This window comes from Cyprinodon tularosa, unplaced genomic scaffold, assembly GCF_016077235.1.
Source record: "Cyprinodon tularosa strain WSP-4 unplaced genomic scaffold, ASM1607723v1 ctg360, whole genome shotgun sequence".
NCBI classification, from domain to species: Eukaryota; Metazoa; Chordata; class Actinopteri; order Cyprinodontiformes; family Cyprinodontidae; genus Cyprinodon; species Cyprinodon tularosa.
The window spans coordinates 360,881-382,538 of record NW_024039075.1 but is presented as its reverse complement, the minus strand read 5'-3'; the positions used below and the strand labels follow the sequence as shown (position 1 = coordinate 382,538).

The following is a 21,658-nucleotide window of genomic DNA, read 5'->3' as shown; positions in this document are numbered from 1 at the left end:
CGCCAGTAGGTGGTGACATTTTCACATGAAGCATCCTAAAATGTGTGGATCATTGAAACAATTTGCCCAAACGGTTCAAAGCCTCATGAGGCTTCATCTCACCATCATTAATATCAACAGTCATTTATAGAACAATATATACCAAGGTACATAGGAAAAGATGGGGGTGTTACTCACCTTTGTTGTTGGAGGTGATGTTGATGCAAGCAGACAAACTCCCTTTCAGGTATCGAAAATTATATATAAATATATATATATATATATATATATATATATATATATATATATATATATATATATATATATATATATATATATATATATAAACTAAAACAATATAGAAGAGCGCTGAGAGAAGACTGAGGTGGCACAGCTGTTGATTGATCAACTAATTTGAGAACGCAGCTGTTGACCGATAAGAGGAAACTGAAAACTGAGCATTTCAAAATAAAACCCAAATAAAACTTTAACAGAAGCTTTAATCGGAACAAACTAAACGTGATATAGAAACAACTGACCGTGTTTTCTATGAATGCCATCAAATCAAAACATTTTGGAATTGCATAGAAACATGGATCAAATAAAAAATTGCACTTCCTGAATCCATTTCTAGAGATATTGTAACTTTTGGAATATTATTGAAAAACAAAACAATAGAACTCGGTTGTAACCTAATTTTGTGTTTATCAAAATTCTTTATTCATAAACAAAGAGTGTTGAGATAATCCCCAATCTTTTAAGTTTTCTTATCTGAATTATCGAGTTATATTTGAAATATCTTAAATGTATCGAATCATACGAATACAGGACTGAAATATTGATGGGTTTGCCCACCGATGTTCATCAATCCTAACATAAATCCCCTTGTTGCCATGTTAATAATTATTTCATTATTATCAGCCATTTTATTTTTTTGTTCCTTATCAATAATGCCTTGTACTTCCATTTTTGAAATCTGCCACTACTATGCCTTCCACAGATTTGTAATGTTGCTATGGCCTTACTTGTTTGTACTTACTTTGTTTAAATAAAGTAAATAATAAAAATAAAAATTGGAGCAAACAGGATTAAATTAAGTTTTACTAATTAGATTTTTTCCCCCAAATATGTCAGCAAATTTTATTTGTGCTGGGAAGCACAGTGGGGTTCATATTGGCAAAGACACCATAATGTGTTGTTGTTTTATTTGGCATAATACAGAAATGATGACCCATTTTATGTTTAAATTAATTTATTTCAACAATCAGCCCTCACACAAACACACACTCCCAACCAAATAAATCTCATTATTTTTACAAAACAAAAAAGTTTATATACAAAACGTAGCTATTTTATTCACAAAAAGGTAAATATATTAGTATAGATCCCCCCCACTCCAAAAAAAATAAAGAGTTATACAATGGGCAATTGGCACCTCCAAAAGACAGGCTTTATCACCAGCGTTGCATAATATTTCCTATTTGTAAAACTGACGACTAATTCAGGCACATTCTGTAATCCTCCACACTAGACTGCTACATTTTTAAAAACAATCCAAGCCAGGGATCCAGCCCCTTTGATCTTTTAAAGGTTGTTTTCTAAGAACTGGTCATTCCATTCTAAAAACCATGATTCAATTCACCTTCGATTGAAAGGTAGAGGTAAACGTCTCACACACACAAACACATTTCAGTGCAATCAGCGAAGGAAGCATAATTATAAAAATATACTACATGATGATTTCTTAAGACAAAATGAACTGCATTAATAAAAAGCAACATTGACACCTACTGGCTGTGCTTCTTAAAAGCAGACAAGATTCATACATTTACTTAAGAAAATAACAGGAAAAAAAACATCTCCACTTTAATCCCTTTGGTTACAGTTTTTGTTGGGGGTTTTTTCAGCATATTGATGATTCTTCATTTATCAAAGCAGGTTCGTTACATGAATTGTCTTCATGAATAGCCTGATCCCGCTGTGAAAGTGTACCAGTTGTCCCAGAGAATTTGATCATTTCTTTGAGGAGTTTGTTGTCTCAGTTTTTCTTCTCATCACCAGGGAGGAAGTAGGGGTTCTCGTGCCCTTCGACCAGATAGGAGTAACGGGACGTGTTTTTACCTTTGAAGGTCTTCATCTCCTCTGGGTTCAGCTCATACGATCCTGACTGGAATGCCAGCAGAAGTGTGGAGTGTTATTGTTTTTTATACAGCGATGATTTAACGTGCTTATACCCAAACACTCAAGTAAACCTAGTACACATACACCGATAACCCTACTGATTTAAGGGTATTGATGGAGCTAAATTCACTACAATCAGCATGGAGAACAAAGAAAATAGTCGATAACATTTCCCATACAACCAGAAACATCACCACCATTATGCATGCAAACATGCTGTCTAAATTATCTGCAGGGGGCATCAAGGGAAAAAGGTCTAAAAGCAAAGCTATACCTTACCTTTTTCCATCCTTTCTGCTTCAGGTGACACCCCTAAAGCAACACACTGTGAGTCAGGCAAAGCAGGGAGCAGGGGTAGGAACTAATGCTAATAGGACTGTATTTACATTCTGGATGAGTGGATTAAATACAATGCTGTGCAAAGGTTAAAAATGATCAGTTGTGTTTTAAACTCAGAGTGAAAAATAGGTTGTTGATTTCCAGGTAAAAAAAAACCCACTGAGGTTGTGTTTTTTTTGTTTTGTTAAAAAGCAGGGGATAGGAAGACACATCAACCAAATGTGGTTCAATTTAACCATTTATCCGGATGTTTTTCACTTGCAAATAATCAGGTTTGCATTTTTGGTTAAGGTAGTAGGCTATGTGACGGCAGTGATGCTGAAGCAGCTAAAGCTTTATTAAAAAAAAAGAAGAAGCAGCAAGAGACAGAAGCAAGTGTTTGAACTTACAAGGCCATTGCTTTGTCGCTTTTTGTCCACCAGCATGTTGGTGCTGCCCCCTTCTGTCATCTCTATGGAAGCGGCTGAGTCCCAGTTGGAGTTTGCACGTGGGATGGGGGTGATGCTAATGGGCCATGATTTGTTTAAGTCCTCAGAGTATGGACTGGTGTGGTGGTCAGGTTTGTTTCTTGAACATCTTCTCCTGATACATAAGGAAGAGCAAAGAATGAAAAAAATAAAAATAAAAAATAAATGTTGTTGTGCTTACATTTTAGTTAAGCAAATGTTTTTACTGTCAATTGTTTGCTTCCAATATAGTTTTTCAAAGTTAGATTTCTTTGTTTATTATCTAAAATACCCAATTGGTTTTCCAAAGGTCTTTGAAACCTTTTTTTTATGTAAATTAACCACTTTTCCTCTCTTCAGAGACTGACCATTTTGGAGATTATGAGTTTAGAAGAAAACAAACACAACATTCACTAAGTTTCCTAAGATAGCAAAAAAATCATGTGACTAAATTTATCGTTCTGGCTCATCATCACATCTCTGTGATTTCCAATGCCTTTTTCACAGCACCTCTTCTCCTTTCAATACAATCATCAACAATGTGTTAAAGAAACAGCAAAACCTTGCTGGATAGAAAGGTTGTCACATGGATAAACTAAACCATAAGATATTATTTTAAAACGCTTGCCACACATCTGATATTTATCTTGTTTAATTCATGTAAGAAGCAAAACAACAGCTGCCATAATGTCACTGTATTAGTGCGAAAACACTTAAACTGATACTATAAGGTAACAGTATCCAGTCTTAAGCTCTAGGAGTCTATACCCCTCTCATATATCCACCTTATCTGCCTTCCAAATGTTTCTATAAGCTGTGAGGGCATTTCTTGTCACTAGACCACTCAAAGATGTCAATTTTCCTATCTTTACCTTGATGTTTACTGTATATGTTCTTTTTTTATGTAGCCTATGGAGTTTTGGTTCAAAAAGCACTGCAGTTTAAAACTGCTCATAATTGACTCCGCCTTGACCAAAATTGATCTACATGATGTAACTCTGGTCATGATGCTCCATATGTCTTGTAAGCCATAAATGTGTTACATTTCTACAGTAAAGTGAACACTCTGCCTGGTCAAACACCATTGAAAACCTTGTTGCTGCAGCAGGATTATTTCTGGCAAGTCTGACATGAACACTTACTGTTGAAAATAACTTAGTTCAATCAACACAACTGTTGCTGTTATATACTTGCTCAGTGAGAGGGATTTCTTGAAGCAATCGGCCGGCTTTCCTGTGACCTTATTTCTATACGCAAACTTGAAGACATTGTTTGTAATTAAGAACCAAGCCATAGATTAATAGCAACCATGGATTTCTTTTTTGACCTTTTTTTTTTTTTACCAACATTGATTATTACTGCACAGATTAAACTGATTTGACAGGCAATGTTTAGGACAGGGAAGATTATAAGATCTTAAGAATTATTACTAATTAGCCTAAATACAGTAAAGGCTAATAAGCCAAGCAATTAAACACAGCTAATATCTTTAGAACGGTCTGAAAGTCATGTCTGATTTTCTTACCAGCAACAGTAAACCAGCAAAGCTAGAAGAAGGATGAGGAGAAGTCCTCCTAACACACAGGAGACGATCACCACTGCCAGTAATGATGCTGCAAAGACAGGAGAAATATTTAAAAAGATTTCCACAGCAGGATAAACATTCAGCTGCATTGTTTCTCTGATGCTAACATGATGAAAGACTCACAGTCATTGCAGTTGAAACCAGCATACCCAAATGGACATCTGAAAGAAAACAACTAAATTTACACTGGTACATTTTGCATTTACCAATGACTCCACTAGAGGGAGCTAGTACATAAAGCCCTGTGTGAAATATGTATACTCACGTTTGGCATTTGTCCCCCACTGCCTGCTGCCCACTTGGACAAGCTGCAAAAAAAAAAAAAATGACACAACAACTCAGTGACAATATCTTTTACTAGAGAGCAAACAAAGCTACAGTTTCAGGCTCTGGAGGCAACACAAGGGCTATTACTAGCAAACACACAAAAGGATATTATGTATTTCTTGGGAAAGAATCTGTTAGCAGAATTTGTTTGAAATGCATTCAATCATGGATTTCCAACAGCTGATCTCATTGGTCACATCCCTGCACGATCTAAGGCAAAGTGGTGATTCCTCCTCATGTTACCAGGGTAACGTCCAGTTAAAAAGAAATAGATTAGAGAGATAAATGAAGATTGGGTCAAGGGTCTGCAGAGAGAAAAGGCTACAGCTCTTGACCTTGCCTGTGAGTTTTACTCCCTGTTGTTTCTTTCCCTCCTTCCCACAGAAGTGTTTCAGTGGGGATAAGGAAGGTTTGTTACTAGTCTCTAGACTGTCGATCAGCTAACATTTAACTTTTTCCACTTTAACAGTCTTTACAATTGAATGTATACTGTGTCTGTTCCTCTAAATTACCATCAATTGTTGGATAAGTTAAGAGCAAAATAATGTCAACCAAATAATGTGTTCACAAAAGCTGGTCAATGAGGTGATACTTTGATAATGATATTAATGTGGCTTTTGTTGATGAATAGCCAGAAGGCCGGTAAAGAGAAGCTAGGAGAACTTCATGGTTATTGTGGTTCAGTGACGGACATAATGGACCAGTGGAAGATGTCCTGGTTAGATGAGATAAACTTTAAAGTTCTTGGCTGGCATGCAAAAACTGTATGTTTGACCCAAAAGGACTGCAAAAAGTTCAGTTAAATATTATCTGCATGGTGAAACATGGTGGCAGCACCATGGTGTTGGGCTTTCCTGCAACAGGCACAACTAAACTGGTTAATTGTGGAGGACAAATACATGGTATGCTGTTAGAAGCTAAAGAAGTGTATGGAAACAAGACAATGTAAAAGCCATAAAAAGTCTAACATATTTGAGACAGAAGAATCAAAAGGTACCTTTACAGCTGGTGGTGGAGTAGACTATGGAGATGTATCCCTCTTTACAGGAGCAAGAAGCTTGGCCTTTCTCATTTGTGCACTTTGTACTAGAGGCCTCACAAGGTAATGGCTCCACCTTACACAGATCCGTTGCTGAAACAGAGGAGGTAAAAAGAAAAATCTTAAGATAATGATCTGGAGTAACCTAGAATTCTTAGGGATTGCATAAGGAGGTAGTTCTTGCCTGTGTATGTTGCCCTGCTCAGAAGTCCTGTGGAGTTTCCTAGAGCATTTTTAATGACCTCATCAAAAGATTCTTGAGTAGCAGGACTGTTTTCAAAGATGTTATTTACACTTGCTACCACACTTCCAGGTCTGGGGAGGATGAAAATATCAGAAGATGAGTTCTGGTATTTTACAATACACAGAGACAGCAAGAGAAAGACAGAAAACTTACTCTAGCCGAACAACTTCTGATCCTCTATATCCAGGCTCATTTCTTAGGAGATTTCTGAGCTACAACAGAGAAAAGTCCTTTTAATTAGCAAAAAAAAGATAACCTGTAAGAGCAGATTCATTGGTTCATGATCTAACAATTCACCTCTGCTGAGATATTTGCTGCTGTCCTATGAAAGATGTTGGATGACCTGTTGCTCATTTGATTCTCAAATGTTAGAGACAGGATATGAAGCCTTCCTGGGAATATTTGGGCTGCAAAGACAACCAAATACGTTTATCAAGGAATTTTTCCTTGCCAGGTAAGGAGGTGTTTGTATCAAACTCATTTGGGGTATTACCTGGAACACATTGTCCATTATGTAGAAAGTTGCCAGTGAGACATTGGCAGGTGCCATTGAGGCAGATGCTTTTAGCAGGACATTTGGTGGAGGAACAATCTGGGGAGAGAGATTCAGAAAACAGAATACTTTAAAGATTTGGGTCTTTTTCTTTCAGGTCACAAGAGGATTAAACAATAATTTTAGCACCATTTGGATTCAGTCTATCAATTAAACGATGTCTAGTATAAGGCTAGAAAAAGAGGTATGATGCTTCTTTGTACCAATCTAGATCTCAAGATCAATCCAGCCATCAAGCTGTACAACTCCTCACTTGGGGGAAGGAGGAGGTGATAGGAAGTGGGACAAGGGTCAGCACCCCCCTCCTTGGACATCTTATGCAAAGCATTACCTATTGTCACTCAATAGTCTTCTCTCTCACTATGCAATAACAAAATAACACATGCCAACTACTGTGTAGTCTTTTTATTTTTTTTTAACTTATTTATAAGTTGAGTAAATCTCTGCAGCACAAGTGCAATAATCCAAGTCAAAATGGAAAGGGACCTAAAGATTATTTATCAGACTAGTGGCCTTTATTAAGGTATTTTTTAAAGTAGTCAGACAGGAAACTGGATTAAAGAGAGAAGACATTTGGCAAAATTCCCATCCTGGAACTTGACCCTGTGATGGTCGCATCAAGGACCAAAGCATCTTTACATGGGTCACATGCTGAACCTCTACACCCATTCCACGCCCCACAATTATCTAATATCTCAACAAATCAGCTGGCATATTTCAATGTTTTTAAAACATCCAATCAAGTTTGCTAAACTCCTACCTGATGTCACTCAAGACGTATATTTTGTCACTGTGGGACAATAAAAGGTGTTTCTATTTTCAGACCAAATACAGCCTTTTTGTGTGCCAGGTAGAACATTTCCAAAATTACAATCAAATGCATAACTACTGCTTACTGAAAGAACAGTGGCAGCAAAAATCTAAACTATTATACATACTGTAAGTATATATTGTATTTTGCAAATAGCATAATAAAAGTATAAAACTTCTAATGTGTGTATATTACACTAGAACTTTGACAGACAAACACACCTTTTCTAATCAAGCTAACCTGATCAACTGCTCTGACTCTAAATGGCAAAAAATCTTTGTTGAAGTTGTGCTTCTGTGCTCAAACTCTAAGGCTATGGACAGTCAGACACAAAGGAAATGGTACAAACCAATAACAGGGATCAGCGTGAGCGGAACCTCTGTGGAGAGGCTGCTGCTGGTTCTTCCTGTTGTGAGAAGGGTGGTGACAACCTCTGTGGCTCCACTGGTGGTGGTGTTGGTGTCCAGGGTGGGAATGGTGTTCATGGTTGAATTTGTGATTATAGAACTTATAGTGGTGGTTTGATCCATAGTGTTGTTGGTAACTAAATCATCAAAAATTAAACCCAGTCAGTTCATCAACATATTGACAGATAAGCCAGTATCGAGACACATCTAACAAATGATTAACGCAATCAGAGCATGCTCCTAGAGAGTGGTTATTTCTACATAATACATTCCAATTCCATGTCCAATTTTCTTCCCCATAACAGACTCATGTCCTACAATTTTGCATCAATCAAAACAGTCCGGTTCTAATCTTTTCACCTCCTAAAAAAACAATTTGTACCACTTTCATATATGATACAATAATACTAACTAGATCTCTGATCATCTGCAGCCTGAAGAGTTATCCTGCATTTTCTATGACTTTATAGTCATTTATAGCATTATAGCCAGGGCTCCCAGTACACATCCTTACAGACTTCTCTACAGCAGCAGCAGTCACTAATTGTTTTGCAAATGTCCGCTGTTAATAGTCACACTGTTTTTTCTTATCCTCTGTCACTGCTAATGATGGGACCATTACGCTGTCAGCTCTCATTGCTCGAGAGTTTAATAATGACACAGAGAAAGTGACATCCACTATTAGGTTTTTGTTTGTTGTTTTAAAACAAATCTTTATTAAACACTTCTAGTGACATTCATCTTTATATCTGTCAATACTGTGCTACGGTGACATCTAGATTCTTCTTCTGTGCAGCGAGGTTGTCTTTATGTTTTGATTGCAGCTACATATATTTATTGGTATGAAACACTAGGCTGAAGAGATTGGATTCAATATAAAAATTGGACTCAACTATCAAGACCTTTTCTGTGAACGTACCTCCTCAGTTAGAGGAATAGACATTGCTGCTGTTAAAAAGGTTAGGTTTACCTGCTGAGTGTACTGTTGAAGGACTGTTGGTTGTATTGCCACCAGTGGTAGAGTTGCTCATGCCTGGGATGGTGCTGGATGGCTGAGGGCTTGAGGTGAGTGAAGAGGATGGATTGACAGTTGATGTAGGACTCTCAGAAGCTCCAACAGAGCTTGTATGTGTGGTAAGAGTTTGATCTGATGTAACCAAACTTATAGTTGTTGTCATGTTGTTGGTCTGTGGAGTGGTGCTAGTAAAAGTTGAGTTGTTTCCCATCTCTGTGGTTGTTGAAGTGATTGTATCGTTGTTTGAGGTAACCATAGTTACACTGGTGGATGTGCTTTGTGGACTAAGAGTAACATTGTCACTTGTAGCTGTTGTTGTGACATTGTTGGTGAATGTAACAGGTGCGCTTGTAGTTTTTTCAGCAGTTGGAGTTGTAATTGGCACATTATAAGTGGTGTAGTTGTTTGTTGTTGTGATCGTTGTGTCATTGCCTAGCGGTGTAAGTGTCACAGACATGGTTGTATAGTTGTCTGTTGGTACAATCGACCCATTTGTAGTCATGCTATTGATTGTCGGGTTGATTGGAACAGTTGAGTTGTTGTTGTTAGTTGGTGTGATCGGAACTGTTGTTTTGTTGTAACTTGTTGGTATGATTGGATCTGTTGTAGTGCCATTGTTGCTTGTCTGAGTGATTGGAATTGTTGTTGTTTCATTGTTGCTTGTCTGAGTGATTGGAATTGTTGTTGTTTCATTGTTGCTAGTGGGTGTGATTGGAATCGCTGTTGTTTCGTTGTAACTTGTTGGTATGATTGGATCTGTTGTAGTGCCATTGTTGCTTGTCTGAGTGATTGGAATTGTTGTTGTTTCATTGTTGCTTGTCTGAGTGATTGGAATTGTTGTTGTTTCATTGTTGCTTGTGGGTCTGATTGGAATCGCTGTTGTTTTGTTGTTGCTTGTAGGGGTGATTGGAGTAGCTGTAGTTTCATTGTTACTTGTTGGTATGATTGGATCTGTTGTAGTTTCATTATTGCTTGTCTGAGTTATTGAAATTGTAGTAATTTTATTGCTTGTTGGTGTGATTGGATCGATTGTGGTTTCATTGTTGCTTGTTGGTGTGATTGGATCCACTGTAGTTTTGTTGTTGCTTGTTGGTGTGGTCAAATCAGTTGTAGTTTCATTGTTGACCGTTGGCGTGATTAAAATATCTGCAGTTGTTGTATTACTTGATGTAGTGATTGATGCATCTGTAGTCATAACATTGCTCGTAGGTGTTGTCGAAGCTGCTGTAGTTTCAGTGCTGCCAGCCAGTGTAGTCATATTGTTGCTCATCGGAGTGACTGAAGCTAGTGAAGTTCCGTAGTTGCTTGTAGACATGATTGGAATATTTGTAGTTGTGTCATTGTTTGTTTGAGTAGATGGATATTGCGTCAAATTTTCGGTGGTTAGGGTGATTGAGGCACTTTCAGTGGTATCACTGTACGCTGCATCGTTGTTTGTTGGACTGAAAACTGTAGTTGGATTGTTGCTTGAAGCTGTGATGGTAACATCTGTTTTATTTGTTGTTGGGGTGACTGAAGCAGCGGTAGCCATATTTTTGCTTGTTAGGGTAATTGGTATATCTGTTGAAGTGTTATCAGTGGTTGGCATCAATGTGCTAATTTGTGTGCTGTCGATTGGAGTAGGTGCAGCAGTTGTAGAAGGTGAACTGCTCTTCTCTGCCAATGTGGTTCCTCCAGTGGTGAAGGCTGTAGGAGAGTTGCTTAGGCTTCCTGTGGTGATGTTCTCAGTATTGTTCCTGTTAACTGAATACGCTGTGGTTATCTTAGGAGGAACTGATGATGTCTCTAATGTTTTTACTGTGGTAATGTCCAAAGCTACAGTACTTTTTGATTCTGTTAAGAGATTTATGGTTGTGTTGTTGCCATTCTTAGCACTGTAAGTAGTTGTAGTCACGTTAGGTGCCTCCGTTGTTGTTGTTCCTGCAATGGAAACAGAAGCATAAAATTGTCTTTTACATTGTCTTCGCTGGTAACAGTTAAGTAAATCTTTTAGTTAAGCCTTAAAGGATAGCCACTACATCAGACACAGTTTTTTATCCCTCAGACACTTAGCCAAACTACTACCCTAAACCTTACCCAGAAACAAATAAAGGAATACTAAACACATATTTTTAGGACAGTGGAGAGCTTTTCTGTATTACAACACTGTAACACTAACTTGACTGTAAGTTTTCTGTCTGCTATTTATGTCTTATTTTCCAATAGGAAAGGCATAAACCAATCAGAAATTCTTGTCTGCATTCACTATTGTTTGTTTGGAATGGCCATTTCTTTGTCACTGGAGATTCAGCCTAAGGCTGGAGAATATGGCTTGAAAATCTAATCTTCCATTTTTTTCAAAGCAAATTTGATTAATCAAATTTTTTTAATGATAAAAATCCCAAATGACAAATACTGCAGTACTAACTGTATAACATTTAGTAAGAGAGAACTTCTTCTGTTTAAGGTCAGAAAGGATAAGATTACCAAAGTAAGTTCTATTTTATACCTCCCAAAATAAAAGTTCTATTATTATTATTATTATTATCATTTATTATTATTTTTTTTTTCATTGCCTAAAATTCCAAAGTTAATTTTCTAAGTGTTTTGTTGATCATTTTGGGTTGTCCTTCCATAAGGTTCCGATATAAGTTTCACACTTTTCTTCAGTCATACAAGAATTCGAAGTGATTTTGAAACTAATTCTCTAAACTTCAGCTTTGGATTTATCACACCAAAGGAAATATATCTGTCATAATCTCTTTGTTCTTAAGTCAATTTCTAACCAACAAAATATATTTTTAAGCTGCTTTTGGAGGAATCGCTTCTCCTTTGAAAAAGAAAGAAAATAATCTTAGGAATATATATCTTTCTTTCTCATAACACTGGTGTTTAGAAAAAAGAAAGACATCAGATTCTCCTAACTGACCTAAAAAGGAAACATTTAATGCAGTTTAATGTCAGGCATAAAATGGCTGTGTCTCTTTTTATATTGTTTACATTGATATTTAGTTTAAACTGTAAGTAAATGCATGCAACATTTTCATTTATAATCACAGACAGTAGCAGAAACTTTGCTTCCTTTGATGTTTTTAAAAGTTGACAAAAGATTGGCTCAGCAGATAAGACCAACAGAAAATGACAATCGACTCTCAAGTTCTGCCAACGTCACCTGCAGATGGGAGCAGCCTCCTATTTGTTCAGAAGGCAGTTCCAATTTAGTCTGCACCAGCTCTATGTTTTGTATTTATGGAGAAACAAAATGAGTACCGGGGCTGCATGAGCTGCTCTTCAGCAGCAGGGGGTCTTTGATAACAGCACTGCTTTAACCTTGTTTGTGTCCTGTCCTCATCTGCATGCACTTAAGGAAGCGAGAGAGAGAGAGAGGAAAAAGCTAGGTGGACGACTCAATTTTCTCAAAGGAAGCGGAGAAAATATGAAGACTAATATCAGATCCTGAACCTGATCTGATTATATTCAACGACTCCAAGGCCTCATTTGAGTAAACATTTTTATCACTTAGTGACCAATATTTACTCAGAGATGAAAAGCTAGATGCTGCCCACAGTGACAGCACATTAATATAGACATGACACACACTTGCACCTCTGTAAACAAATATATGTATGTTCTTAAAGTTAATTTAACAAGCAAGGCAGAATGAGTAAATAAAGATTAGTGGAAAAAAGGTTACTTAAGGGGAACATCATGGTACAGGACTGATGCAGCAAAATACATGATAAATCTGAGACCCACTATTTAGGTCTGAATTTAAATATAGTAAACAAGCCATAGCGGTTAACATTAAATGGAGATTAAAAAGAAAACCTATTCAATTATACCCACTTGGCCATGCTTTGATTAGTCCGTTGTATTTTTTATCTTAAATTCCTAAGGACCTGTGTGTCCCTTATGTGAAACTGACTTACTGCAAGAACACCGTAAGCTATGTAACTTTTTTTTTTATCTGCCTTAGAAAATAAACACATTTTGACCATTTTCTTAATGGCTAACATTGTTATTTACTCTGTATCTTGTAGATAAGGTTGGGGTCTGTGAATCATATCTGTTTCAGGTGGTTTTCGTCAATATTAGGAGGTTTCAGTAGACCTCAAGGTGTACACATTCCTCTTAAAATGTCCTGTGAACTGAAAAATAGCCAGAGCAATAATTCATTTCTTTTGACAAACATTTTGACAAACATCTTGATATATTCAAGTAAAAAAAAACAAGCAAATCTGATCAGGAAAAATGTGGAACAATAACAAGACAAAAGCCAGTCGCCTTAAAACTTATACTGACTGAGACACCTTTAGGGCCTGATTCAGCATTCAGTCTGTGGGAGTTCATGTCTGTCACGTATTATAGTGAATAGGATTAAGCTGAAATAAAGTGCAGCTGCATGATTATAGTGATATTTGCACTTCTTTATATTTAAGCCAAATAAATTGTTTGAAGACAGCATATGGCTAAGAGTATTTTTTTGGATACTAAACGCCTCAGAGTTCACACAACTTCCAGAATAAAAAAGTTTAGAAACTACCAAGAAATGACAGCAATTAGGAAAAAAAGCATAATAAAAGGCTGCTCAGCAGGATATCCCAGATCTGCTTAATCACAGTTTTGCTGTAAGGGATTGAGTCTTAATAAATATTGACTGCACAGTTAAATATTATAAAGGAAAAGTTACAAGAGATATACAGGAATGTTAATCAACAGTGGAAAAATTATGATCATTTAGATGAATTGAAAGTAAAGTATATACACATATTATAACATTCTGTTAGAAAGCTGAAGATGAAAGGGGATTTCATTTTCCTGAATCACAACGAGTCCAAATTAATAACATAACGGTGGCATTGAAACAACAAAACACCAAAGCTCAGAACTAGATCAAACAAAAACAAAAAAAGAAAATAAGAGAAAGAGAAAAGGCCTCAAAATCTGGGAGATTTTACAGACAGTGGGTCAAAAATCAAGACTTGACATCCTGATAGATTCCTACCAAAAAAAAAAAAAAAGGCCGAATGATTAAAGTTATTCACAGGGACTAAAGGTCTGCACACCCCTAAGCCACCAAGATTGTTCACTTTTGATTGTGTTCTTAACTGATGTTTCTTTTTTTATCAGATACGGCTTTATGGGTCAAAATAAATGTTTAAAAAGAATTGAAATCATTACTTTTTTTAATAACAAAAAAAAACCTTTTTAAAAAGAGAAAAGAAGAATGCTACATTTACTAACATAATTCTGAAGGTGACTTTTTTTTTCTTATGAATGATTTATTTAACTAATAGGTAGAAACTAAGAGAAAGAATTAATCAAAATTATTCAAATACTCTCCAAAGCTTACATTTTAACTTTAGAAAGAAGAAATTCAATCACTCAATAGAAAGGAAACCTCAATAGTTTAACTTTAAAAAGATTACAAGAATAAAATGGTAAAAAAAAAATAAAATAAAAGCTTAAAAAAAAGGTTGATTTCTGTTTCTGTTTAATTAAAAATGATTTGTGTTGCATCTTATTGTTAAAAATGTTGCTTTTTAGGCCTGAATAAACCTACCTGCAGGTCTTCACTGTTCTTAACTTTTTATGTGAGCACTGGATTTTTGGCAGTTGCAGCCTAACACCATCCATCTCAATATGATCCTGAAGCTGTGAGCCTTTAAATAAACTTGCTTTTGTTCTGCTTTTTTGTGGTCCAAATGATTTATTTGTTTTACAAATATTTTTGCTTTTCTTCTATTTTATTATCGAATTCATGCAAAAAGAACTTTGAATTGTCCATGTACTGAATTGTGCTATACAGATGAAATTGCCTTGCCTTGTCTTGCCTATGAAGCTGAAATGCAAACCTGTCTGATTTCCCTGAGATCATGAGGATTTAGGCGCCTGGGACGAAAAGTTACAGCAAACATCATAAAAACCAAATATGGAAACAAGGGGGAAGTGAAAGACAAAGGGAGGCAGAGAGATAAGAGTTTGTGAACAGGGCTAAACAGAAAAATAAACACCATGGTTCTCTTCTCCTATTTTCAGGTCATCTTCTGTAAATCCAGTCACTGGAAAATGTCAGCCATAAATTAATAACTGATAGGACAGCATAAATTAGCTTCTAAAAGTGATATAAAAAAATCAGTTACTAAATATTTTTCTTTCAATTTGTCCTCCTCATTGCAGACCAAGTGATTTCTCACACCTCATACATCATTATTGTTTGAAATGTTTTAGCCTATAACTAAGTATTTATACCCCTGGTAAAATTTGATTTAAACTTAAAATCAATAGTTAAATATATTACTTTAGAACAGCCCAGTCAGAACCCTGCCTTAAACCTAATCCAGGTTATTTGAAGGGAGGTAATGATTAGGGTGCTTCAAAGGAGGCCGCCCAACCTGAGTGACTTGGAGCTTAACGTCAGATACAAATGGTCAAAAATATCAGTGGAAACATGCAAAGCAAATAAAGAACAGTTTGACTGTTGTAAAACCAATAAAAATCTTTTTTTCATTAATAATTAAGAACAATATTTTTTTTTTTCTACATCCCATCTTTTTGAGAATTGTTTTTGAACTAAATGTGATTATATGAAATGATGCACTACAGGGGAATGTGAACCCCAATGATGAGGCAGATATGATCATGCTTAAACAGCAGAGTAATTAAAAACACACTCTGTGCTGCATGTCTAACTGTGAGTCTCCTGGCTTGGAGGATTTAAGCTACAGGCGGATAATCTCTTGCAGACACAAAAGAGATGACTGGGTCAGGCCTGGTGACAAGTGGGTCTAAGGTCGCCATTGAAAAACCCACCCAGGAGGATGTGGATCTTCAGAAGATCCGGCTTTCCTCCATTTCCTATGAGAAATTCTTATAACAATCTGTCATAAAACCTGAATCAGTTCACCTTTTCTGGGTCTATATAAAGCAGGTCTGTAGAAGAATGTTAGACAAGATTTCGGATTTCCCTCATTTCAGCTTAGGGACAGAAACAAAGACTTGGTTCGGCTGGTTCGGCATGCTGCTCATATTCCAGCTCAACACCGTAGCTCAGGGATTTTTATTCATGTGACACAATAGCGCTCCTGTGAAATACCTGCTCCTGACCTGAACATCAGATCCAGTTCCTCATACACACACCTTCAACTTCCCATCAGCACTGCCACTCCCAGAGAATAAACCCTGCTTGGTTTTGATAACCTGAGCTGGATTCTTATTTTATGCAGGAGGAAAAGTCAGGAGACACCCATCAAATATTTCCTGCGTATTGTTCAGAGGGGGGCAAAAGTGTGGTCCTGAGACAGTTTGCCAGTACCTTTAGCTGCAGTGCATGAAGGAAGCTCCAGATTAAAGTCTGCAAGCTGAGCAGGAGATGAAATGACATGTTTGCTGCAGAGTAATGAGGAGAAAGCTGAGGTCAAAGGCAGGAACTCAATAAAGACTGCTCTGTTAAACGAACTCATCCAACAGCTCTAATTACTGCACATATGTCTCATCAAATCGTATAAACTGATTTACGATCGTCTCCTTTTTAAAAGTAATAGCCGCCTGAAGGTCTGCACATCAAAGAGGCTCAGTTGACATTGGTTCAGCAGGAGGATCCTCACAGAACAGAAAGGAGAGCTTTTATTTCCACCAACGGTACAGTAGGTCATCCTGCTGAGTGTCCTGATCAGAAATGACACCCAGGATGCTTCGAACCGGCGAGGTAAAAGCTGGGAAATATGAGGAAGTTCGGATTATAATGATGTTGAAGTTGGCATGGAGTTATTGTAAAAATGACAGAAATGTTTTTATAAGTAATATAAATCCAAGCATTATTAGAAAGTGTGTTCTATGTAGGTTTCCCTTACATGTTTCCCAACATGATTGGTTGGTGATGCTACATGTTCTAAAAGGTCATCTGATTTGTGTCTAACTAAGTCTGACCTCCTTCCCTCTGATTAATGTTTATTAGGTCTTAGTCCTAGTAAAGCCCTTTCATGTTTTGTCTGTATAAAAGGTGCTCTATCAATAAAGTTGAATTGTTTGTTTGAATAAATTGAGTTAAAAGGAGTCAAAACCCAGTGTATCCAGTCGTGCTTTCCTCAACTTTTTATGGTCAGTCAGATTTAGGTGGTTTGCAAATTGCAATGCATCAAACAAGATGTAAAGTCTAAATGTTATTATGTTGTTTAAAGCTACAGTGTGTAATAATTACAGGGATATACAGTCAGAAATGAAATATATTATACATAACTATGTTATTTATCATCATCTACGAGCTCAGCCTCTTAACCTTAATATCTGCGTTGCCTTAGAATTCGTTATTTATAATTACATAGGAGCGGGTCTTGCAGCCATGGAGGCAGACATCTTTGTGCTACGGCAGCGCAGAGTCAACAAACTAGCGATTGCGAGATCACCCATTACGCTCGAAAGTAACTACGGCAAGTTGAGAGAGATGAACTGAGACGGCACTGAACAATAGATGGCAGTATTATGCCTGAGAATACTATCTGTAAAATTATCTATGTAAACAAACCTCATCACTTGAGAAGGTAGGTGATGCGGACGTCGTGGAAGACATTTTGTCCCGTAACGCTCGCCGTACTGTTGGGGGGGGAGAAGCGGTGGGGGGGAGATGTTCATGTTGCTGCGGTCTGCAGTCTGGACGTTAGATGTCGCTAAAAATTAAACACTGTAGCTTTAAAGCTAAATTTGGATCAATTTTAAAATCAATCTATCTGGATATGATTGGACCAAAGACGAAATCTGATGCACTTTGGTTTACCTTGAATTAACCACTTTAACATTATTATTTCTTATCGGGACAAAACTCATTTTGATTTAGGGTAAAACAAAAGAAAAAAATTATGAACAGTAGGAGATAGCTGCTCCTCTCAGAGCCTTCCAAGGCAGAAAAACTATTCTGATATTCCAATCCAGAATCAAAATAAATTGTGTAAACAGAGAAATGAGAGCATCACAGCAAAGACGAAGCTCATGTTAACATTTTTTTTTCTTGGCAAAAGAAAATAATAGCTGTGAAGTAAACGTTAGTGAAAAGTAAAAAATTTTTCCTTTCTCTTATTTTCCCACTGTCATACCCAAATTTCCTTATTTGAAACAATAAAGGAATTCTTATTTATATTCTTATGATTGGCATTAACTGATGAAGTGACAGTAATAAACTCAGCGCAAAAATAAAAAATACAACATCCTTCAGAGTGGAAGTCATTACTGTGAGAAGAACACATCAGCTTAGTTTTATTCAGAAGCTGAAGAGTGTAGTTTAAAATGAAATATCCATCCAATCCAATTTTGTACCGCACTTTTCATTAAGAAAAATCTAATAACAGCTGGTTGAGACATGTCTGCTGTGGATTTATTCAGCAATGGAGAGCAAAGCATACAGCTAAAAGGGAAGGATAAGAGGAAAATGCTACAGCTTTTCTGTTTAATCCCTTGTAACTGGAAACTTCTGTCTTTCATGGAACATAATAGATTTTAAAAACTTCCAGTTAGGGAAGGTATCCTTGTTCTCTAGGGCACTGATTCCGGACATGCTAGACTTAAAACATTCCTAAGGATATTTGAGCCTATTTTTTTTTACTATTTTAGGTAAAGGTTTGATAAATTATAGATCTGGATTCTTTCCATAAACCGAGACTAAATTCTAGCATAAGTTCTCTGGATGCTTGGCTAAATATTTCACCAGGAGCTGCATTAGTCAGAAAAGGCTGAGAATCTGTGTAGAGGTAATGCTAACTCTGCTAATCAGGTTTGTCACATAGGATGCTAGAAACGGTTCAAAATACGAGCTAAATTGTTTCCTCTTTCTTCAATAAAACCCTTTTAACTGTTCTTTCAGACTCTCGATGTGACATCACATCTGCTCCGGGAATGTAAAACTTCACCAACACTGGAGAACGGAAATTTCTGACATAACTCTGATTATTTTATCTTAAGTTATCAATCCAGAGATAAAGGCATGCTTTGAGACCATGTATAATGAGGACAAACTGTTGGAGAGATGCGAGAGTGATGTCAGGTCCTTTTATTTCACTTGATTGTGTCATTCTGCATTTTTTTTTTTTTTTTTTTTTGCAGACAGTCTTTAATTTAACCAGCTTCCTGTGCAGGAAGAAGTGGACGACAGAAATGACTTCTGTGCATGTGGGCAAACGGACGTCTTAAACTGCAACTCGGAGGTAACAGATGGCTCCCTAGAGTAAGAGCTCGCCTGCAGGGCTTCTGCACATATCATATCCAATTAAAGCTCCGCCAGCACATGCTTTCCAATTACAGGACAAGATTTACTGCCCCGAATCAGGCCTAATCCAACAGGAAGTTGCAGACACGCAGCCAGCGAGGGGAATAGGCCGCAGCAGAGACGGCAACAAGCGTGCGTGAAAAGTGGACTGAAAGACAATATTAGCCAGCAGGTGGGGTTGAAATGGGGAAGATAAGCAGATACAGGGAAGTTTAAAAGGACAGTGGAAGAGTATAAAATCCAGAAGGAGGAAGTATAGACAATCTTCCCATAAATAACTGAGAATCACCAGCGAAACAACCTACGTGTGCACCACCATAAGTCACATTCAACATAAAATTATCCCTGTATCTGTCTCTGAACTCCTTGGCAAGTCTCTCATGCTCTGACTTTGAGCCCATGATGACTGGTGGGCCAAACATGACACATGGAGTCATGATGCGGTGCATCGTTTAAAGTGCTCCCCTCCTCTATACATGATATTTATTATCAGGGGGCTCCACAAAGTACGGCGCCAGACTAAGAAAAGGAGGAGGAGGACCCTCAGGAGGTCTCCTCATCTGGACCTATTTACTGCTCCTTTTAGACACACACCTCCAGAGTAAAGGGGCTCTCCTCTGCCACTGCTGTTTAACAATTGGTATACAAGCAACAGCATGACAGCGAAGGAGACAAACATTCCCACCATATGAACAGGTCTGTTTTCACCTAAGAAGCTTTCAGAAACACTGCAAAATGAAAGAAAAATAGAAAACTATTGAGGGACTTGTAAGCTTAGTCAGAGAATGCACACTGAAGAGGTCTTTAAACCTCACCAAGCAAGCAGAGCTCCGCCGGGTTGTGAAGAGGCCAGAGAGAAAACTCTGGGGGAAGCCAAGCTTCAGGAGAGCCGGCTGTTTTTTATCCGATGCCTTTTCACTGGCATCTGTCCACCTTCAGAGGGCTTTGAGTCACGCTGAGGGAGCAGTGAGTCAGGTCCGTGACTATTTTTATGCAATCCTACCTAAGAATGTGAAGCTTTTACAATTAAAATCACACTTTCACACGGAACAAAATCTGATCTTTTTGGCCTTGATTTCTTAAATATTTAGTCAGAAAACTGAAAACAGTTTGAAACATATGGTACAGAAGTGAATAACTTTAGGGTTTGTTCATTTAGTAAACAAAGTAAGTTATGGATATTTAAATTTAAAAAAAGTAATATCTCTCAACAAAAACTAGTTAATTAGAAAAAAAAGATAAAGATAGATATTTAGCCGCCATATTTCCCAAATATACTGCAAAACAAATGTTGACCGGAAGAATTTCTTTGTCCAAAAGGTATTAACTATCACCCAGAAAATAGAAATCTGCATTTTTTCAATTTAATTTTATTCTATGTTTTAATTTACTGATTGATAATATATGATGATCAATTATATATATAGATCAATTTCATCTGAATTGCTTTTTTATCAATCACCATCATATTTACTGTACAATTCCTTTACAGAGTTCAAACAGAGATCAAACATCTTCTTTAATTTGAAAATGCTTAAATTAGAACATGAAACTGTCAAAAAATAAATAAATGAAATGTATTTCATCTAATAAATGTGTATCTAATAAAGCTGACGTCACAAATAAAAATTAAATTATTGCAGAGGAAACAGTAGATATTTCTGATTTGACATTTTGAAATAAAACATTTTCTCATAACAGACTTTGATGTTATAACTAATATCTAAAACAGCTATAACTTCATCTGGAGTATTAGTAGAAAAACTTAACTCACCTTTGGCGACATTTCCAAAGAGAAAAAGCAGAATCAGGCAGCGTGGAAACATATTTTAGCTCAGAGGGGCTCTGCTTTGTGAAAGGAGGCGGTGGTTAGAGGAGCTCCCCGCTCCGCTTGTTAATATAACGGTGCTGAAAGGAGGAGTCTCCTCCAGGTGGAAACTACAGGGGAGCTCTGAGGAGGACTCAGCGCCGCATCTGATTGGCTGACTCTCCTGTCACTCGTCATTACTGCGCTGAAGCCTCGAAGCCCCGCCCACATCAGGGAGTAGATATGTGGCTGTAAACCTGGACTTATGAAGACTGTCTCAACCAATAAACTCTATTTTTAGCTCAGCGTTTAGATGCAAATAGAGAGACTGTCCTGGAAAAGATAGACAATGAGTTAACTTAAAGCCTTTAATTGTTTTTTTGTTTTTTTTTTAACAGAATCTAGGTAATCTTTATTTTTGGCTAAACCTCTTTAAAACAAAGGCTTTGACGTCACTGGTTTAATAGCACAATGCTCTAAAATAGCTATATTTCATATATTTTGTTAGTTGAAAAAATTAAATCAGTATTTATTTATTTATTTTTTATTTGCTTCGTTGTGATAGTGGATGTCATTTTGGTTCTCGGCTGGTGGTGGAAGGTGGTTGGTGGTTACGCTTTTGGAGAACTGGAGGTTAACCCAGGCTACAGCTCACGCTAGCACTATTACTGGGCCAGAGGCATAGCCAGAA

At 37.0% G+C, this 21,658-nt stretch overlaps 1 protein-coding gene across 1 annotated transcript; it reads right to left on the bottom strand.

Moving 5' to 3' along the window:
* Positions 1–1,213: 1,213 nt before the first annotated feature.
* On the bottom strand, positions 1,214–21,018 carry si:ch211-198m17.1 (uncharacterized protein PB18E9.04c). The gene is made up of 15 exons (XM_038295845.1): positions 20,935–21,018; positions 16,221–16,294; positions 8,882–10,846; positions 7,854–8,048; positions 6,634–6,732; positions 6,438–6,547; positions 6,294–6,352; positions 6,081–6,211; positions 5,855–5,989; positions 4,796–4,838; positions 4,654–4,691; positions 4,471–4,558; positions 2,889–3,081; positions 2,440–2,472; positions 1,214–2,146 (listed from the first exon to the last, which is right to left on the bottom strand). The coding sequence occupies exons 3-15, from the start codon at positions 10,512–10,514 to the stop codon at positions 2,018–2,020; spliced, it is 2,886 nt and encodes a 961-aa protein (XP_038151773.1). The 5' UTR covers positions 10,515–10,846; positions 16,221–16,294; positions 20,935–21,018; the 3' UTR covers positions 1,214–2,017.
* Positions 21,019–21,658: the final 640 nt, after the last annotated feature.